This window comes from Dromiciops gliroides, chromosome 1 (genome assembly GCF_019393635.1).
Source record: "Dromiciops gliroides isolate mDroGli1 chromosome 1, mDroGli1.pri, whole genome shotgun sequence".
NCBI lineage: Eukaryota > Metazoa > Chordata > Mammalia > Microbiotheria > Microbiotheriidae > Dromiciops > Dromiciops gliroides.
This window is the reverse complement of record NC_057861.1, coordinates 702517231-702538929: the sequence shown is the minus strand read 5'-3', so window position 1 is coordinate 702538929 and position 21699 is coordinate 702517231. Positions and strand designations below refer to the sequence as shown.

The 21699-nt window shown below is 49.0% G+C and overlaps 1 protein-coding gene across 2 annotated transcripts in view; it reads left to right on the top strand.

Moving 5' to 3' along the window:
- The window catches only part of PLXNA1 (plexin A1), a 314962-nt gene that overhangs the window by 18194 nt on the left and 275069 nt on the right, over positions 1-21699 (top strand). For both annotated transcript variants that reach the window (XM_044004450.1, XM_044004458.1), the window contains exon 2: positions 1249-2499. In XM_044004450.1, the coding sequence (XP_043860385.1) occupies positions 1354-2499 (1146 nt within the window). In that variant the 5' untranslated portion in view covers positions 1249-1353. The remainder of the gene's footprint in view (positions 1-1248; positions 2500-21699) is intronic.

Below are 21699 nucleotides of genomic sequence, written 5' to 3'. Positions count from 1 at the left end.
CAGATGTGTTTGCGTGCACACATACCCACCGTTTGCTCAGGTTGGCTAATTGCTCATAGACAGCCAGGTTTGTTTGATTCTTCTTTTTTTCCCAGGGCATCCCTTCCTTCCCAGGACCCCCTCCCACTCAGAGGCCTGAGGCCCTGGGGCATACCTTGCCTGGGAGAAAGAAATGTATTTTTAGTCCCTGTTTGTGTGGCTTGGGAGGCAACATTAACGCTGTCTCCTTTGTGCTAGTTTTGTGTTTGTTTCAGCAGGACGGCTTCAGGCCTGGGCTCTGAGCCAACCTGTCTGCCCGAGAGGTTCTTAGAGGCTGGAGGGGGTGTGTGTAGGGGGGAATGCATGGCAGCCATGTTTGCTGCTTGCTACATCCTGGTCTGGGAGGGGTACGATGAGGCAGCTCACGTTCCCCCGCGTCCCCTGTTATCCCCACTAGCAACCCTAAAGGGGCCGGGTGGATGTGGAACCACTGTTTGGGATATCAGTGGCCGAGACCCTCTTACCTCTTCCAGCTGGATGGTTACTGTTGCTTTGGGTCTCTTCTGTGGGTAATGGGAGGCACGTGAGGGAGGCAGGTGTGCCCACTCCAGGCATTCCTAGAGAATCTTAGTGGATGCCTCTGGCTCTTGGCTCTTGGCCAAGCCCAGCTGGGACTCGCCCCATCAGATAGGACAGGCAGCTCAGAAGGAGCAAAGATATCTTTGGAAGAAGCTCTGCATGGCTCCTTCCCTGGCCCAGGTCTGTGTAACCTCTTGTCTGAACTGCTGCAACAGCTGCTCAACCAGTCTCTGCCTGGGCCAGTCACAGGATGTCAGAGCTGGAAGGGACCCGAGGACCTCAAGTATTGAAAGGCTAAGTCTGGAAGAAAGTCCGCACCAGAGAATGTTAGAATTAGAAGGTTCCTTAGAACATTCTGTGTTAGGCTGGCATCTAGAACATGGAATGTTAGAGCACGGAATTCAGGTGGGGGCTAGTAAGGGACTGCATGCTTTTGTTGGCCAGACATGGCTAAAAGTAGATGGAGCTTGGCTTGGGGCACCGGGAGGTACCAGCTTAGGTGGAGCCAACCCTTGGCCTAGAGGCAGATGAATGAAGGCCTCATGGATCAGGCTTCTTTCTGCCTGCTTCAGCTCCGGTCTCCTTTGAAAGTCTGCCTTGTGTTGGGGATCTCCCTACCAGCATGGGATCCGATGGTCATTTCATCCCTGCCCGGCTCCTTCTCATCCTTTTCTTTCTCTTCCTCTGCAGGGTTAACCAGGCTGGCTGTCTCCATAGCACCCTAGATGCGGAGCCCCGTGGGATCTGAGAGCTTATTGGACCACTTGCCTCCCCTCCCCTCCTCCGACTGCTGCCATGTGTACAGCCAATCGTCCCTGGGCCCTCTTGCTACTGGGGGGAGTGTGGGCGGTGGCCAGTAGTGCCGAGCCCCCCTTCCGGACCTTCCCGGTGAGCGACTGGAGCTTGACCCACCTGGTCGTCCACAACAAGACGGGAGAGGTGTACGTGGGGGCTGTCAACCGCATCTACAAGCTCTCCAGCAACCTGACCCTGCTGCGGACCCATGTCACGGGCCCTGTGGATGACAACGAGAAGTGCTACCCGCCGCCCAGCGTCCAGTCTTGCCCCCACGGGCTGGTGACCACCAACAACGTCAACAAGCTCCTCCTGGTGGACTATGCGGCCAATCGGCTCATCGCCTGCGGGAGCGCCTCCCAGGGTATCTGCCAGTTCCTGCGTCTCGATGACCTCTTCAAGCTGGGCGAGCCCCACCATCGCAAGGAGCACTACCTGTCCAGTGTCAATGAGTCGGGCACCATGTCCGGCGTCCTTATCGAGGTGCCCGGCGGGCACGACAAGCTCTTCATCGGCACCCCCATCGACGGGAAGTCCGAGTACTTCCCCACCCTGTCCAGCCGCAAGCTGATGGAGAACGAGGAGAACGCGGAGATGTTTGGCTTCGTCTACCAGGACGAGTTCGTGTCCTCCCAGCTGAAGATTCCCTCAGACACCCTGTCCAAGTTCCCGGCCTTTGACATTTACTACATCTACAGCTTCAGCAGCGAGCAGTTCGTGTACTACCTGACCCTTCAGCTGGACACGCAGCTGACCTCGCCCGACTCCACCGGGGAGCAGTTCTTCACCTCCAAGATTGTCCGCCTCTGCGTGGATGACCCCAAGTTCTATTCCTACGTGGAGTTCCCTATCGGCTGCGTGCAGGGCGGCGTCGAGTACCGCCTGGTGCAGGACGCCTATCTGAGCAAGCCGGGCAAGGCCCTGGCCCGCCAGCTCGGCGTGGCCGAGGGCGGGGACGTGCTCTTCACTGTTTTTGCCCAGGGCCAGAAGAACCGAGTGAAGCCACCCAAGGAGTCAGTTCTTTGTCTCTTTACCCTCAAGAAGATCAAGGACAAGATCAAGGAGCGGATCCAGTCGTGTTACCGGGGCGAGGGCAAGCTGTCCCTGCCCTGGCTCCTGAACAAGGAGCTGGGTTGCATCAACTCGGTGAGTGAGGGGAAGGGGTTGGGGGGGAGAGGACTCCTCCCCCTGCGGTGGGGTGAGGGTGAAGGGGGCCTTGCCCTCTGCCCCAGGCCTCCTGGGTGACTCGGCACGATTCCATGTTTATTTTATTTTAGTTTTTTTTGCTGGACAAAGAGGGTTAAGTGACTTGCCCAAGGTCACACAGCTAGTAAGTGTCAAGTGTTTGAGGCTAGATTTGAACTCAGGTACTTCTGAATCCAGGGCTGGTACTTTATCCACTGTGCCACCTAGCTGCCCCCGATTCCATGTTTATTGAGTCCCTGCTCCATGGAGAGCAAGGTTGGGGGGCGGGGAGAGCCCCTGAGACACAAAGACGGAGTCCTGCTTTTGTCTGTGTGGCCCCGGGCAGGTCCTCAGTGTCTCATTGTCACCATTCTGAGAGGACAGATGACAGAGCAATGGCCCCTCTGTGTAGTCTATGGACGCTGCTGCGGGAGAGATCTGGAGGCAGAGAATGCAGGCCTGGATCCCCGTTCTGCTCCCTTCCTTTGGGGTCCCTTCTGTGAAGTGCTGGCATTGGGCTGGTTGGTCTCCAAGGCCTCGGGCAGCTCTTTTGTTTTGTGCGCCTGCGTCTTCTCTTCCCTAATATGAGACTTGGCAGGCGTGGGCACGGCTGGCCAGGGTTTGAGTGCTCCCCAGCCTGGGGTGAGGCACGCTGGAGGGGCAGGGCTGGCTGGGGGGGTGTTAGGCAGAGAGCCCTGTGGGGTGGGGGTCCTAGCGGGCTGAGGAGTGGGCAGGGAGACAGACACTGGACAAGGGGGCAAAATGAGGGCAAAACCTCCTTGTGCGCCCAGTATGTAGGTGACCTCCGTGGCATTGTCAATAACCAAATCTGCCTTGGGAAGACGAGCACAGACCCTGCCTTCAAGGGGGCTACCCTCTGAACTGCGTCTATGAGACAGCAAGGGAACAGTCACGCTCACTTCTCCCTCATTTATAGATGTGGGCACCCTTTCAGAAAGAGAAAACAAGCTAAATTTGGTTGGACAGTCAGGCTACGTAGGCAAACTCCACTAATCATGGCTCTTCTTGGCCAGTCACGGCTGACTCCTTGCTCCGCTTCACACCCACGTTCACTTCTGAAGTCTTGTCAGCTCAGTTCATTTCAGAGCACAGGGATGTCCATCTTAAATGATTAATTATTATGAATGAATGGATTTAATTAATACTCATATTAATGGCTTACTGTATGCAAAACTCTGCGTAGATCATCCTATTCTTGCTCTCAAGAGGCTTACAGTCTAGTTGGGGGGAATATCACATACACATAGAAAAAACTACAATACGCACAGAACAGACCAGCTGGCCCTGAAACAGGGCCGGCATTGCCGTCCAATGGAAAGAACCCCGGGTTGGGCATCCGGAGACTCGGTGTTTATTACTCTTGCCCCTGGCTCACTTCATGAGAAAGGACCCCTTGTTTCCTTAGCCGAGACTCAGTTTTTTCATCTGCTAAATGGGGACAATACTACATGTCGTATTGGCCCTCACAGAGTTTCTAGCGATAAAATGAGGCAGTAGAGTTAATTCAGTCTAAGAGTTAAATTTATGGAGTGTCTTCTTGGTGCCGTGACCTCCGTTAATGGTTTTCTGTGGGACCAGTGGTTTCATCAGTCTGGAGGACTCCCAGTGGAGTAGCTCTGTCCAGTGGTACATCAGTGGCTCCTCTGTAACTTTCTTTCAAAGAATTGCTTAGGACCCTGAGAGATTTGTGGTCTACACACAGTCTCTGTCACTGGGGCCCAGTGATGCTTCTCTATCCACTTCTTCATGCAGCCTTTCCTGCCCTTGTTAGGGGGGCTACAGAGCTGAACAAGGCATGGACCCTGCCCTGAAAATCTGGGAGTGAATGAACCCAGGGAGGTGGGATTGCCCCTGAGGCAGCCAGTTGGTCCTTTTTTGGTACCAAGAGTGAATCCTGGCCCAGGTGTGTGGGAAAGGAGAGGGGTAGGTGGTGAAGGAGGCAGCCATAGAGGGGCCTGTCTTATGGGCTTATGTGCTGGAGCAATCGAGGGAGCAGGAGACACCCCCCCTTCTCCTCGTGACCCTGTTACCAACCCCTGTGGGACTGAGAACAGGTCCCCCCCCCCACTTTGGGCTTGGGTCTTATCATCTGCAAAAGGGGTGGAGGTGGGGAGAGAACTTGTTTGGGGAGGGATGCTGGATCTGCTTTTCCCTTAGGTCCCTTCTAGCTCAGAAATCGTTTATTCTGTATGTGAGGACCAAGGAGCTAAGAGAAAGAGAGAGAAGGAGGGAGAGGGGGGAGAGAGAGAGAAATAGGAGAGAGACACACATAGAGACAGAGACAAAGAAACAGAAGGGGAAGAAATAGAAAGAGACAGAGAGGGAGGAGAGAGACAGAGAAGAAGAGACTAGGGAGAGAGTGGGGGAGGGAGAGAAAGGGAGGAAGAAGAGAGGGGGAGAGAGTAAGACAGAGATATTAAAAGACAGGTGCCTCACTGCTTTGGGCACCTGCCCCTGCCTCTCCTGCCCAGCCTGGCCCTGTGGGCTCCAGGGGCCTCCCTCCTCTGCCTTTTTTTCTCCCAGACCCTGGGAGCTCACACTCCCCTTTGATGTTTTTTCCTTGCTGACTCATCCAATTAACCTTAATTGTCAGCAGACTCCAGGATTCTGGGGTTTGAAGCTCACAAACTGCCTGGGCAGAGGCCAGAGAACTTCGGGCCTGCTTGTCTCCCTGTTCCCTCCGTTTCCCCACTCTGTCCTCATCCCCCTCCCCCGGAGCCTCAGTGTGTGGTGGCTCCTCTCCCCCAGCTCTGGATCCTCTGAGCCGGAGCCCCTGGGTGTGTGTTCCCACAGGCCCCTCCCCATACCTCCCTGGGAAGGGACAGGCAGGAGGCCATCAGCTGCCAGATCACAGAACTGTTAATAACACGGTCCAGAGAACTCCTGCTCAGAGACGGTGGATTAAAGGGAGCAGAGATTACACTTGGGCGGCCCGAGACCAAACCCTTCCGCTGCCGCCACTGCCACTGCCGCCACTGCTGCTGCTGCTGCTGCTCTCTCCTGGCCCCTTGGTATGCAGGACCAGGCAGGGCTGGGCTGGGCTGTCCTGAGCAGAGCCGGAAGCTCTGCCCTGCGGTTTGACCCACTGTTCGGAGGCTCTGCCCTGCGGTTTGACCCCCTGTTTGAGGACCTGCACAAACACTGGGTAGAGGGGGCCTGGAGAGGAGGAGGGTTGGATAGAGACCCCTGGGGGACGGTTTCCATGCCAATCAATCCTGAGCACCAACTGCCTAAGGTTTGGGGCATTTAGACTAAAAGGAACCTTGGAGTGTGTTTTGTCCAAGATTCACATTTTAGAGAAGAAACTTTTAGCCAGCAGTAAGTGTCTTGCCTTTGGTTACCCCAGCCGGGAGCAGAACTGACATCTGAACCCATGTCCTCGGAGTATAAATCCAGGGTCCTGGCCAGGGACCATGGTGGCAAGAATTCCAGTCCCTAGGATCAGCAGACCTGAGTTCGAATCCTGCCTCTGATATTTAATACCTATGTGACTAGGCAGGTCACTTAGCCATCAAGGTGTACCTAAAATCCCGTCATCTCCAGGAAGCCCGCCCCCCCCCCCCTTTTCAATCTCAATAGTATTTTACTTTTTCCAGTTACAAGTAAAGATGGTTTTCAATATTGGTTTGTTTTTATAAGATTTTGAGTTCCAAATATGAAAGCCCTTTCTAAGCCCTTTCAACTCTGGTGACTTTGCTCTTTTAATCATTTCCTGTTTTTCCTGTCTATAACCTGTTTGTACCTATTTGTTTGCTTGTTGTCTCCCCATTAGACCGGGAGCTCTGGGAGGCTCAGGCCGTCTTGTGCCTCTTTTTGAGTCCCCAGTGTAACTTAGCATACTGCCTGGCACATAGTAGGTGCTTAATAAATATTTATTGACTGACCTCCTGGGATCTCAGTCTCTGTATCTGTAAGACAAAGATGGACCAGATGACCTGTGAGGACCCTTCTAGCCCAAGGTCTGTGAAAGAGAAAACCTCAGTCTGACAGTCCAGTCCCCTTGTGATTCACTTTCTGCCTCCATAGAGCAAAGGGCTTAGGGATGGAGCAGTGTTTCCTAGGCTAAGTTGGAAACACTTTGGGGTTTAAAATATGTTGATGGGATCCATGAATGCTGGTCTGTGGGGGAGGGAGAAAGGAGTGGGTGGGAAATTTTGGAGTACAATAGAGTAAATGAGGCCTATTTTCACGATGAAAAAATTTGCCACATGTAATAAGTATTTTTGCTACATATGTAATTTCACATTTAATATTTTAGAGAAAAACATTCCAAGGATCCAGAGTCTTGCAGCTGTGATTTCTAGTAAACCTGTGTTTGCCAAACATGACCAGTACATTCCAGGATGGGTCTAGGGGAGGACAGGCCGCTAGGTGGTTGAGTGGATAGAGTGCTGGACCTGGAATCAGGAAGACTCACCTTCCTCAATTAAAATCTGGCCTCAGACACTTACTAGCTTTGTAACCCTGGGCAAGGCACGTCACCCTGTGTGCCTTAGTTTCCTCATCTGTAAAAATGAGCTGAAGAAGGAAATGGCAAATGTCGAGAAAACCCCAAATGGGGTCACACAGCGTCGGACGCGGCTGAAATGACTGAACAACAAAATCTGTGGTGGGAAGCGACTTCAGAGGCCAGCTAGGCTGAACTCCCCATTTTACAGATGGGGAAATGAGCTGAGGGAGGGTTAATCACCTTGCCTATGGTCATTAGAGACAGGATTTGAACCCAGGTCCTTTTGATACCAGAGTCAGTATTCTTTCCACTGTACTATGATGCCTGCTCGATCCAGAAATGCATTTATCATGTCTGCCTAATTGGAACTTGATAAATATGTTACATTGAATTCTCTTTGCTCTCTGGTAACACTGAATGACTTTCCATTCAGCAAACATGAATTAAGCTTCTATTATGTATAGAACAAGGGGTTAGATCCAGGGAAGTTAAGACCAAAGGAAAAATCTATCCTGCCCTCAAGGAGTTTACCTTCTACTGGGGAGTATCATCAGTATGTTCAGTCATTCCAGTTGTGTCTGACTCCCCACGACCCCATTCAGAGCTTTCTTTGCAGAGATATTACAGAGGTTTGCTACTTCCTTCTCCAGCTCATTTCACCGATGAAGAAACGGAGGCAGACAGGGTTAAGTGACTCACCTAGGGCCATACAGCTAGGAAGTATCTGAGGCTGGATTTGAGCTCAGGAAGATGAGTCTTCCTGACTCCAGGCCTGACCCTCTCTCCACTGCAACACCAGAATTCAGGAGCCGTACAACATTGAGAGTTGGGAGGGACCTCAGAAGCACGTCAATGCAACATTTCTGAAAGTGGGTGCGTGCTGAATATACAACAGGCCTTTGTATGTCATAGGTGGGTCTAAAGGTGGTCCCTTATGGTGCAGACGCTCAGCCTTTCCTCTTGGATGTATCTTCTTCCCTCTGAGAGACAGCACAACAGCTGGCTGACAAGGTGAAGGCCCGGCAGGCTCATGGGGAATCAGGCAATCCCATTTTATCTTCCTTTTAATTCAGTCAGGTTGGAAAGAGATGAGATTGTCACCATCCTGGCTGCCCAACCCTTTTGCCTGCCTGAGCTTGGCAGAAGTTGTCCTTCCTTCCTGTTTCACTCATGGAAAGGCATGGTCTGGGGGGAAGAGTGTTGGGTTTGAAATCTGCCTAGGCTGTGCAAATGAATGCTTAACCCTTTCTAAGCTTCAGTATCACCATCTATAAAATGGGAATAATAAGCCTTTCCCACCCTCACAGGGTTGTTCTGAGGAAAGAAATGTGCAGACCTTAAAGTGATGTGGTTATTATTCATATTATATTATATTTATTGCATCATTTTTGGTTTTTGTTTGTTTGTTTTTGCAGGGCAGTGAGGGTTAAGTGACTTGCCCAGGGTCACAGAGCTAGTAAGTGTCAAGTGTTTGAGACTGGATTTGAACACAGGTCCTCCTGAATCCAGGACCGGTGCTTCATCCTCTATACCACCTAGCTGCCCCCATATTTAATATATTATTAATAATAACATTATTGTTGTTGTTGTCATTGTTATTATTATCGTTATCATTTATAGGCAGAAGGACCGGGGGAAAACCTCAATCTCTTTGCTACCAACTCCACTCATACTTCCTCTTGCCTTCTTTCTCTTACTCATTTGTTTAAGTGGCTCTTTTTGCCAAGACAACCCCTCCACTTCCTCCATCTTTTATTCCTTCCAGAAGTTGCCCCTTTCTATCATTTCCTCTACCCTTCCTTCTCTTCAACCTTTCCCTATCTCCTAGCTCCTTCCCTGCTACCTATAAACATGCCCAACCAAGCAACCCACCCACCCACCCTCAGTTGATCCTATTATCCGCAACAGTTATAATCCTCTACCTATGCCTCTTCTTGGCTAAACTCCTGGAGAAAGCCACTTCTGCTGGGACCTGCGCTTCCTCTCCTTTAACACTTGTTTAACTGCTTTCTGGTCTGGCCTCAGACCTCATCATTCAGCTGAAACTGTCCTCTCTAAAGTTAGCAGTGATCTCTTCATTGCCCAATGTGGTGACCTCTACCCATTCCTCTTCCTCTTGGGCTTTCTGGGTCACTGGATGCTCTCCATCACCTCCCTTCCCCGGATTCTCTCTCCTTGCTAGGTTTTTGTGCCATTTCTCTCTCCTGGTTTTCCCCTCTGTATGACCACTTAACTCTTCAGTCTCCTTTGCTGACTATTCCTCTGGCTCATGACCCCTCCTGGCGTCCCCCAAGGACTGGAACTGGGCCCTCTTCTTTTGTCGCTTTGTGCTGTATTGCTTGGTGACCTCATCAGCTCCTCTGGGCTCAGTTCTCATCTCTATGCAGATGATTCCCAGACCTTTCTTTCCACCCCTTGTCACGCATCGTCAGCTGCCTCTTGGATGTCTTGAACCTGGGTATCCTGTAAGCATTTCACACTCAGCATGTCCAAGATAGAGCTTGTTATCTTTCCTTCCAGGCTCTTTTCCCTCCTGAACTTCCTTATTACTGCTGGGGACGTGAGCATCCTTCAGGTCACCTCGGCTTCCAACCAGTGTCTTCTTCCTCTGTTGCCAAATCTTATTCCCATCTCTCTCATCCATCTTCTTCTGCGATCCTAATTCAGGTGCTCCCCTTTCCCCCTTATCTATAAGAGCCTTCTCATTGGTCTTGCTTTAGATCCCCAACCCGTCCTCCACTCAGCTATCAAGAAGATTTTTCTCATGTGTATGTCTGGCTATGAGCTTCTGTAGCTCCCTATCTCCTCTTGAATCAAATATAAAGCCCTCTGTCATCTAAAGCTCTCTCTAACCTGTTTTTTTCCAACCTTTCCCATCTTTATTCTTTACTTCTGTCTCTGAACTCTCCAATCTTGGCTACGCTGCCACTCTGGTTCAGCGCGCCATCTCTGCCGTCTGTGTCCCTTGTGTGTCGGCGGTCCCCTGGGTTTTGGAGTGAACGCCCTGTCCACTCACCTCGGCTTCTCTGGCTCTGGGCCTTTTTTCTAGGCTCGCCTTAGATCCCACCTTCTCCGAGAGGCCTTTTCCTGCGCTCCTCTCGCCTTCCCCTTTCTTGTTCCCTTCTATCTGCTTTGTAGATTTCATCCACATTTCTAGTCATTTACACATCTTTCCCTTCCCTTAGAATGTGAACTCCTTGAGAGTAGGACTGTTGTTGTCTTTCTCTATATCTCCAGATTTTAGCACATTGCCAGGCACATAGGAAGCACTCACCAAATATTTGTTGAATGACTCATGTGGAAATGTTTTAGGTATAACCTAAAACATGTATAAAGCATGTATAACCTGTATCAGATTGCGCGCTGCTGTCTTGGGGAGAAGGGAGAAAAATTTGGAACCCCAAATCTTATAAAAAACGAAGATCGAAAATTGTCTTTACATGTAATTGGAAAAAATAAAATACTAGTTACGTTAAAAGTGGGGAAAAAAACCCCCAAAACAAATACTTGTTGACTGACAACCCTTCAATCAATACATGATGATCTGGGTAATTGATAAACATCTGTTAAGTGATTAATAAATGATCATAGATTCGCCTCAAAATGAAATAATGATAGAGTCAATCCGGCAGATGAGTGGAAGAAAGAGGTTTAGCAAGAAGGAAAGGAATAAGCATTAAATACCTTCTCTATGCCAGGCACTGTGCTAAGCACTTTACAAATATTATTTTAATTGATCATCATAACAACCCTGGGAGGTAGGTGCCGTTATTATCCCCACTTTACAGTTGAGGAAACTCAGGTTAGGTGATTTGCGCCACATCACACAGCCAGGCAGGGTTTGATTTCAGGTCTTCCTGATTCCAGGCTCAGTGCTCTGTCCATTTGGCTGCCTCGGTAAGTAAGAGTGAGGTACATTGGAAAGAGCGTTGGATTTCCAGTCAGAGGACCTGAGTTCAACATCTCCCTTTTCTCCATGTGTGACTGCGGGCAAATTTCCTCACCTCCCTGACCCTCAGTCTCTTCATTCTGTAAAAGGAAGCTTTAAACTGATCAGCTGGTGATCTTGACTCCCAAGACCGTCTGTGCCCTTTATACACTCCGGTCTCTGCCCAGTTGGGCTGGGTCTGATGGGGTCAGCCTGCCTTGCCTGCCCCACACCGTGACTATAGGCTCAAGCTGCTTCAGTTCTGCCTAAGAGATAAGCTCTTCTACCTGAGCATGGTGGGGAGGGGTAAAGACACTTTCCTAATGAGGAAATTAGGGAGCCAATTGGCAGCCTCCTCACTGCTCAGTACAGCTGTATTTGCCATCTCCCAGTGAGTCTGTTGAGACAAAGCAGAGAACGGTAAACACCATAAACATTTACCCTCTTGCATATTCAGCAGCAGATGAGGTTAAGGAAACTGCACGGTGAAGTGTGCCCGGGAGAAGAGGAGGAGGAGGAGGAGGAGGAGGAGGAGGAGGAGGAGGAGGAGGAGGAGGAGGAGGACCAGGCCTGATGATGCTGATGCTCTGGATGAAGACCTACCTTGGTGTTTGCAGCAGCCTGTCCCTCCTCCCTCCTCTCCTCCCTCCTCCCCTGCCCAGGGCTTTCTCTGCTCCATCTCCATCTCCTCTTCCTCTGGGATCTGCTCACTCAGCTGGGGTCTGTGCCCTAGCCCCAAGGAGGAGCATGGCAGAGCCAAGAGATGTTGGCTCCAGCTCAGCAGGGATTGGATCTTTGCCCTCCTTTCCAGCTGAGGCTCCCTCCTGCTTAGTGGCTGGTTCAGCACATGCCACAGAGCATACTGGAGAGGGGATCCTGGAAACTCTGGGGCCATCCCCCCTCCACAGGCACCCCCTCCCCCACTAAGGCAAGAGAAAAGGTCAGTGGGAGGGCTGGGATCCATTCTGCTGGGGGGTTAGAATGGGGTGGGGGGTGTCAATCAGGCCCACGGGGTGCCAGTCTTTGTTCCTGATGGCAGTCATCATTTCTTTTTCTTTTCTTTCTTTCTTTCTTTTTTTTTTTTTGCAGCTGCCCATCTTTCTGATGGGGGAAATCACAGACCGACTAATCCCAGTCACAGACTGAGCCCCCTGATCCCCACTCTGGCCCTAGTCTCAGGCCTTGTTCCAGGCTTCTAACTCTGCTCACTGAGCCAGTACTGCTCAGGGCCTCAGCTGGTGGAGAAATGGCCCTGAGGCCCTCTGGGGAGGAGACACAAATAAGTTTTCTGGGAGTAAATTGGTCCCTGCTGCTGCCTGTGGATCTCCCCATCCCTGATTATTCATTAAGTCTTGGTGATTCCTCATCTGGAATCGGTCAAGGCCACAGCCAGTTCTGTCTCTCATTTCGGGCAGGAGGGTTGGGGTGGGGGTTGGTGATGGCCAGGAACAAGCCAACTTGAATGGGGGCCTCCCTCCCTTCCTCCTCTACCTTGCCACTCTTTACAGCTCCCTCTCCCCTCAGCTGGCTTTGGACTTCCATCAACCTGGCTGCTGATCTTCTCATTCTCTCCCTCCTGTCTGTCTCTGTCTCCATCTCTCTCTCCCTCTCCCTCTCCCTCTCCCTCTCCCCTTGCTTATGGTTGGAGAGGGAAAGAGGAGAGAACACCAAAATAAAAATGATCATCCCTTACATCTGTGGCTTCTGTTACAGTTTTCAGAGTGAGTCCACATCTGTGATCTCGTTGGCTCCTCCAAATTCACCTGTCAGTGGAAATTTGTCCCTATTTTGCAGATGAGAAAACTGAGATCCAGGTTCAGCCTGGGTTTCTTGCTGCTCTTTCAGATTTGGACCATAGGTAGTCTCTATTTCTGCCTCTCCTCGACACCTTAAGACCTGGAGAAGGGACAACCCTTGTTGAGGTTCACAGAGCATGTTAAGGCAAGAGCTGGAACTAGAGGGTGGATCTCCCCACACCCATCTCAATGGAGCTGGATGCTTCAGCCTGTTACCTTTTTCCTGCCAAGTGGAGGTTGTTCTTCTGAGGTGGGGAAGTCCCTGTTTCTCCTTGGCCCCAGTTCATTATCAGTCAGTCCATCAGCTTGCATCTATTAAGTATTTACTATATATCAGGCATGGTGGTGGTGGTGATGATGGTGATAGCTAACATTTATATAGCACCTACTATGTGCCAGGGCCCATGCGAAGAATATTACCTCATTGGATCCTTACAATAACTCTGTGAGGTAGGGGCTCTTATTATCACCGTTTTACAGAGGAGGAAACTGAGGCAAACAGATGTTAAGTGACTTGCCCAGGATTGCATAGCTATTAAGTATCTCAGGGCAGTTAGGTCGCGTGGTGGATAGAGTGCTGGGCCTGAAGTCAGAAAGACTTCTTCCTGAGTTAAAAATCTGACCTAAGATACTTACTAGCTAGGTGACCCTGGGTGAGTCACTTCACTTTGCCTCAGTTTCCTCATCTGTAAAAATGAGCTGGAGAAGGAAATGGCAAACCGCTCCAGGATCTTTTCTGAGAAAACCCCAAACAGGGTCATGAAAAATTGGACATGACTGAAATGACTCAGTAACATCATCAGCAACAACAAGTGTCTGAGGCTGAATTTGAACTTGGATCTTTCTGACTCCAAGCCCAGCTGCTTTATCCACTATCTCTCCTAAGTGCTGGGAATACAAAGACAAATAAAGAGGGAGCAGTGCCTGCCTTTAGGAGTTTACATTCTTTAGGAAGAGATAATATATATGTTAATAAGCACATCTAAAACATATATATATATATATATACACATTAATAAGCATATAAAATACATACAAGGTAAATTTTAAATGTAGCAGCAGAGCGGGGCAGGGCAGGGACAGTGCAGGGACAGTGGAGATCAAGACAAATAAAGATGTTGCCTAAAGCAGAGTTTTAAAGGAATAAAGGAAGCAGGATTCTAAGAGGTGGCGGGGGAGGGGAGAAAGAGAGAGAGAGGGAGAGGGAGGGGGGAGAGGGAGGGGGGAGGGGGGAGGGGGGAGGGGGAGGGGGGAGGGGGAGATGAGGAGGCAGGGATGCATTCTAGGCATGAGATAGTCTTTGTAAAGGCAGGAAGAGGGGAGATGGGAGTTTTCTGTGTAAGGAAGAGTAAGGAGTATTCCATTGTAGAGTACAGGAAGGTGAAGAAAGATTGGAAAGGTAGGTTGAGACCAAATCAGGAAAGGCTTTAAATACTAAATGGAACAGCTTCTCTCTAACAAAGAGTGGCCAGTGAGTTCTAGGTCATCTGCTATCAACCTCTATCCCAGTGGTTCTCAAACTTTTTAGTCTCAGGATTCCTTTATTCTCATAAAAATTATTGAGTACCCTGCCAGAGCCCTTTTATTTATGTGAGTCATATCTATTGATATTTATTGCATTGGAAATTAAAATGATTAATATTATCATGATAATAGTTTTGACCTTGTAAACCTCCTGTAAGGGTGTGAGGACCCTCTAGAATTCTCAAGCCTTGCTTTGAGAGCCACTGCTCTATACAAATATTTCCGGGGATATGAAGGTGGATCAGCTCAGACCCTCTGGTTTGCAGCTAATCTTATTCCCCTTGGTTCCCCTAGCTCCAGACCAATAGACCAGGATAGGTCCTTGGAGCACTCCTGAGTCTGATCTTTCACTCCTAGAACAATTGAAACTATACAGGCTGGCCTCTAGGATTGAGAATCAGACTGGGTTGGAGTGGGAAATCAAGTCATGAACATGGGAGCTTTGCTTATGAGCCAGGATGGCTGTGCCTAGGTCCTTAATCAGTTCTTCAGTTTATCTTAATTTCTTGGCACTTTTCATCGCATTCTGAGAGTCTCCTATGGATACTAGGAGAGTTAGGTCTCTCTCTGCCTGCCTAGAATGCTTTAATGCCTTGCCCCAGTCCCCTCTGCCTACCAGAATCCTTTTAGGTGTAGTCCATTTCCTCCTTATCCATCAATCCCTTGCTGATTATTATCTCAACTCTCAGATGTTCCAGAATACTTTCTTAACTTCCACAGCCCTAGCTTTGTACTGTGTGTTATCTGCTTGTTTCTTTTTAAAAAAAATTAATATTTTATTTTCCCCCAATTACATGTGAAAATAATTTTTAACATTCATTAAAGTTTTTTTGAGTTCCAAATTCTCTCCTTCCCTCTCTCCCCTTCCCTTCCTCCCCATTCAGAAGGCAAGCAATCTGATATAGGTTATACATGTGCAGTCAAGCAAAACGTATTTCCATGTTAGTCTTGTTGTGAAAGAAAACACAGACCAAAAAACCCCCAAGAAAAATGAAGTAAGGAAAAGTATGCTTTGATCTGCATTCAGACTCCATCTGTTTTTTTCTCTGGAGGTAGATAGCATTTTTCATGAGAGTTGTCTTGGATCATTGGATCATTGTATTGCTGAGACGAGCTAAGTCATTCACAGTTGATCATTATACAAAATTGCTGTTACTGTGTTAAATGTTCTAGTTCTACTCATTTCACTTTGCATCAGTTCATGTAAATCTTTCCAGGTTTTTCTGAGAGCATGCTGTTCGCCCTTTCTTATAGCACAATGTGTGTGCATGTGTGTGTGTGTGTGTGGGGGGGCGGCAGCTAGGTGGCATAGTGGATAGAGTGTTGGCTTTGGAGTCAAGAGGACCTGAGTTCAAATCTCACCTAAGACACTTTCTAGTTGTGTGACCCTGGGCCAAGTCATTTAACTCCAATTGCCTTAAACATCTGGGGTCATCTCTGGTCATTCTGATGTATATCTTGCCACTGGACCCAGATGGCTTTGGAAGAGAGAGTGAGGTTGGTGACCTTGCACAGCTGTCCCTCACTTCAATTCAATGAAAGTCACAGCATCACCCTAATGTCATGGTCCTCTTCAAGAATGAAGGACAAACAACAACAAGCACACAAGTATTCCATCTTAATTATATACCACAACTTGTTCAGCCATTCCTCATTTGATGGACATCCCCTCAATTTCGAATTCTTAGTCACCACTAAACGATCCACTATAAATATTTTTTTGTTCTTATAGGTCCTTTTCCTTTTTTTTTAATCACTTTGGATGCAGATGTAGTAGTGGTATTGCTTGGTCAAAGGGCATACCCCTTCAAATTGCTTTCCAGAATGGTTGAATCAGTTCACAACTCCACCAATAATGAATGCATTAGTGTCTCAATTTTCCCACATCCCTTCCAGCATTTGTCATTTTCCTTTTTTGTCATATTAGCCAATCTAATAGGCATGGGGTGGTAGTCTATTTGTTTCCTGTGTGTGAGCTCATCTTCTCAACCAGACTGTAAATTCTCTGAGGGCAGGGATTTTGTCTTCTCTTATATCCTCTGGGCTTGTTAAGAAGGAGGTACCTAATACTTATGTGTTGATTTATGGGTATATTTTAAAAATTAGGCTGAATTATAATGTTGTGACACTCTTTAATGTCATTAGAGACACCCTGGTGTGTTGCAAAATGCAGGTGGGCAGTTGGAAAACCTCGCCTTTATTTTTCCACTCCCTTTCTTTTCTCCTCTTTTACTCATTCTTTTCTCCTTTTCTCCCCCATCCCTTCTCCTTTCCTCTTTCTCCTCCCTTTCTTTTCCCTTCTTCCTCCCCTTCTTTATCTCCTTTTCTGTCTCCTTTTCTCCTCCCCTCCCATTTCTTTCTCTCTCTCCTTTCCCTTCTTTCCTCTCCTCTTCTTTCATCCTTTCTCTTCCTCTCCTCCTTTTTTTCTTTGCCCCTCTCTTCCATTTCCCCTCCTTCCTGTCCAAGTTTCTAGTCCCATCTCTGCTAGTCACTTGCTGCATTAACTTGGTCAAGTCATATTTGTTCTGTGGGTGCCATTTTGTTCTTCCATAAAACAAGAATCTCTGGACTCTGTGGCCTCCCAAGTTTGGGTCTAAGGAGCTGCTTCTCTTCTCCATGCCTGTCATTTGACCTGGATTTGGCTGGCATCTCGAGGAGGAGGAGACCCTGTTGTTCTCCCCAGGAGGATGATGAGCCAGTCTGAGCAGCCTCTCCTCCCAGCCTGGGGAAAGTAGGGGGAGCAGCACTTGACGGCTGCCGAGGGGCTGAGGGTCACCCTGCTAGGAGCTTAATCACATGTTAAAGAGATGGGAATCACTCTATAAGGATAACATGAAGGGGGCCTGGCCCCTGCTGAGAGCCTGCTTCAGGCATTATGGAGAAAGAGAGAGGCTGGGGGAGGGAGGAGGGGAGAGAGGAGAGAAGGGGGGGAGAAAAGAGAGGGGAGAGAAGGGAGGGAGGGAGAGAGGAGAGAGAGACAGAGGGAGGGGGAGAGGGGAGGGAGGAGAGAGGGAGAGAGAAGAAAGGACAAGGAAGAGCAGAAAAAGAAAGCTGGAGAGAGGAGAGGGAAGGGAAGGGAAATAGGAGGGGCGAGATGGAGAGAGAATGAATGAGAGGAGAAAGGGAGAGAGGAAAGGAAGCAGATCCTTTATTCAGTCCTTTCTCTTCAATGCTGCCTTGACCTTTTGGTGGAGAATGATCGGAACCCAGATCTTTTTTTAGTGGTTTTTCTCCCCTCCCGCATGTTGGCCGACTCTTCCTTGGCCCTTGCCTCAGCTTCTCAGCTTCAGTCCCACACTGCAGTCTGGGGAGATCTCTCCTTCCTCTGATCTCCACCCTCAGTCAGTCAATCAGCAAACATGTGGAGCATCTGCTATGTCCTAGACAAACTGCTTTGTCTTAAGGATAAAAGACCCCTCCCAGAAGGAGCCGAATATCTTTGGGTTTTCTCCTCTGTGCTTCCTTCTCGGGCTTCTCAGTCCTGGCACCTCTGCTTCCTCCCCCCAGACAGCCCTTCCTGTTCCTGCTAACTTTTTTTTTTTTTGGGTGAGGCAGTTGGGGTTAAGTGACTTTCCCAGGGTCACACAGCTAGTAAGTGTCAAGTGTCTGAGACTGGATTTGAACTCAGGTCCTCCTGAATCCAGTAACAGTGCTCTATCCACTGCGCCACCTAGCTGCTCCCTTCCTGTTCCTTCTCTTTCTTTTCTTTTCTTTTTTTTCAGTGAGGCAATTGGGGTTAAGTGACTTGCCCAGGGTCACACAGCTAGTAAGTGTTAAGTGTCTGAGGCCGGATTTGAACTCAGGTCCTCCTGACTCCAGGGCCGGTGTTCTATCCACTGCGCCACCTAGCTGCCCCCTTCCTGTTCCTTCTAGCCCCAGCCCCTAACAATCTCTTCCTCCTCCAAGCTACCATGGTAGTTACTGAGAACCCTTGGACCCTGGGGCAGGAAACCCAGGACATTTGGCAGGAAAGGAACAACTGATGCTCAGAGAGGGAGTGACTTGTCCCATCTCCTTGAGAGGCCTTCGGTCTTATAAGGGGAAAAGACCCTGAGGCAGCTTGGTGTAGTGGATAGTACGTTGGGCTGGGAGTCAAGAAGAACTGAGTTTGAATGCTGCCTCAGACACTTGTTAGCTGTGTGACCACACAGGCAAGTCACTTAACTTCTGTTTGCCTCAGTTTCCTTTTTTGTAAAATGGGTACAATGCTAGTAACGATACTTGTCAAAGGCTTTGCCGAAATGCGAGCTGTTTTGGTGGGCGTTAATGCTGGATTTTGACTCTGGAGGCCTCAGTTGATTCCTTGGCCCCCGCTTGGGGTGACTTCAGATCCAGTGATGTCACTCTGATTGTTCTTCCTCTTGTAAAACGTAAACTGTGAGCCTCCTGTGGGTTGGGTGGGGCTGGGTGTGTTTGACTCTTCCTGGCTCAAGTAGTCCTGGCCAGTCAGCCAGGCCCACCGAAGTGTCACCTGCACCTGCTCATTTGGATGTAGCCCACTCACCTTGTCCACTAGACATACCCGACTTGGACGGGCTGACCTTCCCTCTCCTCTCCCTCGCCTCCCCCAGATTGTGTACAGGGACAGTCTTGTTTACTCCCAGCTGTGAAGACATCCATACCTGTGTGCATACATATGAGATACAGATCTCCAGCACTCACACAGAGGAAGTTCATTCTCTAGAGCTGAGCACACTACTCTCAAGGAAGGCTGAATACCAAGTGCTGGACTTGGAATTAGGAAGTCCCGGAGTTCAAATCTTCCCAGCTCAGTGGCCCTAGGCAAGGTGTTTAATGAACTTCTCTGGGATTATGATTGTGATCAGGGTGTTATCAGGTAATTAATCGTAATTATCATCTTTATTGTTATCAGTATTGTGGTCATTTGGACTCTCTCCCAGACCCACACAGTCTCTCATTCACTCAACCTTGGTATGGGCACACCCCAGGCTTCCAAGCACCGGAGGCATTCCCACCATACCCGCTACCTCATGCAGGCTCACCAGGCCTCACCCAAACCCACACAATCACACATTCATACAGATTCTCACAGAGGCACATGCCCCAAACCTTGCCCAGACCTGACCCCCACAGCCTCATGTTCATACAAGCATCCCCACATCTGCTCGTTCTTGCTGCCTTTCCCAGTGTCTTGGACATATGGAACTTTTAGAAGTGTCGGGGAGGGAGGCAAGGAAGAGCACCATGCTTGGTCTGAGTCTGACACGCTGGCCCCCAGGCTGGGTTTTGTCCCCAATTGGCTGTGTGACCCTGGACAGCAAGAACACTGGATCTGCCTCTTCTTCTTCCCTAAAATGAAGAGCACAGACTGAAGATCTCCAGGGGACCTCCCAGCGGCAGCATCCTCTGTTCTAAGTGTCCATCCATCTCTAACATTCTGTGTTCTAAGTTTCCATCTGTCTCTAGCATTGCCTGAGGGTCCCTTCCTCTCTAGCACTCTGTGTTCTGAGGTTCCCTCTGTCTGGGTCTCTTCCAGCTCTAACATTCTCTGTTCTAAGTTTCCATCTGTCTCTAGCATTGCCTGAGGGTCCCTTCCTCTCTAGCACTCTGTGTTCTGAGGTTCCCTCTGTCTAGGTCTCTTCCAGCTCTAACATTCTCTGTTCTAAGGTCCCGTTTCCAGCAGTGATCTTGCATATTCTGAGGTCTCTCTGATATCTTACATCCTGTGTTGAAAGGTGTCTCCCAGGTCTAACCTATATATTCTTAGGCTCTTTCCAGCCCAGATATTCTTTGAGTGACTGATAAATCATCCTTTCTTGGCAGTGTAGAATTAGAGAAATCTTTTATAGGCTGGCAGAAAAATAGCTTTATTCAGGCTTAGCCCTTTGTCCTTTCTTCTAACAATGTTTTTTTTTAAATTAATAAAGTATTTTATTTTTTTCCCGTTACATGTAAAGATAGTTCTCAACTTTTGTTTATACAAGCTTTACAATTTCAGATTTTTCTCCCTTCCTCCCCTCCTTCCCCCCTCCCCTAGACAGCCGGTAATCTGATATAAGTTTACACACACACACACACACACACACACACACACACACACACACACACACACACAATAACATTAATCCTATTTCTGCATTAGTCATTCTAACAATGTTTTAAAGAAGTATAGCTTATAAGATTTGGAAGATACCTTTAGAATCATTTGCCCTTATTTTTTTTTTTTAAAGTTTTTATTGATGTTATTTTTTCATTTACAAAAGATTCCTCCCCCACCCCCTCCTTTCTTGATAACAAAGCAGTAGAACCCAGCCAAACTCCATCCCATATTACTATTGGCCAAGCCTGACGTCTGTCTCCTTCTGAACCACCTCTGCTGAGAGATAGAAAGTATTCTTCACCCTCTTCCCCATCTGTTTTCTTGGGGGCTCACTTGAACCAAGCAGAGGAGCCCCCTGCCCGGTTGACTCTCCTTATTTAGATCTTTCACTGTTGTTTCCATTCTTTTAGCGTATTATGGTCACTGTGTAAATTGTCCTCCTTGTTCTGCCTGCTTTGTTCTTCAGCATCCTCATTCTACACTTTGGGGGAACCGAGGTCCGGAGATGAAAAGGCACACAGGCTCATTGCTCCAGGACACCCAACTGGAGGCCAGGTCTCTCGACCCCCAGGGCCCTTCTCTTTCCACTGCTTCTCACTGTCTGTCTAACCTATACCAGGGTCCCTTGGCGCCGATCCCGTGGACCCTGAAACAGTAGGCCTCTGTCTGGTGTGTGAGATTGCCAAAGGGGTTGGGGGGGGCTGTTTTTTCTTTCTGAGCCCACCTCCCCTCCTCCCTTTCTCTGGGGCCCTGGGGACTTGGGCAAGAGGCTGGTGGATCCCAGGTTGCCATGGAAACTGGAGCTCCAGCTAGAGAGTGATTTCCAGGTTGGGGGATGCCTTTGTTACTGCACCCTTATCTCCGTCTTGAGGCCCCACATGTTTCAACTGGGATCGAGGAATTCGTTTTTACCCAGAGTTTGTGAAGTGAGTGGGGCTGTCCTGAGATTCCTAAGCCCTCCTAAGCCATCAGGAGGGAGAAAGAGAGCTCAGAGCTTTATTTACATGGGAGACTTCTAGCTGCTGGAAGCCACCTCACTTTCCCTGACTCTCTGTCCAGTGTCAGCTTGGGATTTCGGATCAGATAGACCTGGGTTCAAATTCTACCTCAACCTCTTGCTAGCTGTGGCACCCTGGACAAGTCACTTAAGATCTTAAGGGCCTTATTTTCCTCATCTGTAGAAGGAGGGATTTGGCTCTTCTAAGATATCTTTTATTTCTAAATTGCTAATCAGATGTCCAGTGGTCTGATTTATCTCAGGCTTCTCATGTGCACACCCTGGGATTTAGTCGTTTGGGTGGAATTAATAGTAAAGGTTCTCTAAGCTTCTCCCAGCTACAGCCCCTTGGGTTGGCCTCAGAGGCTCCCCCCTCAGCCCCCA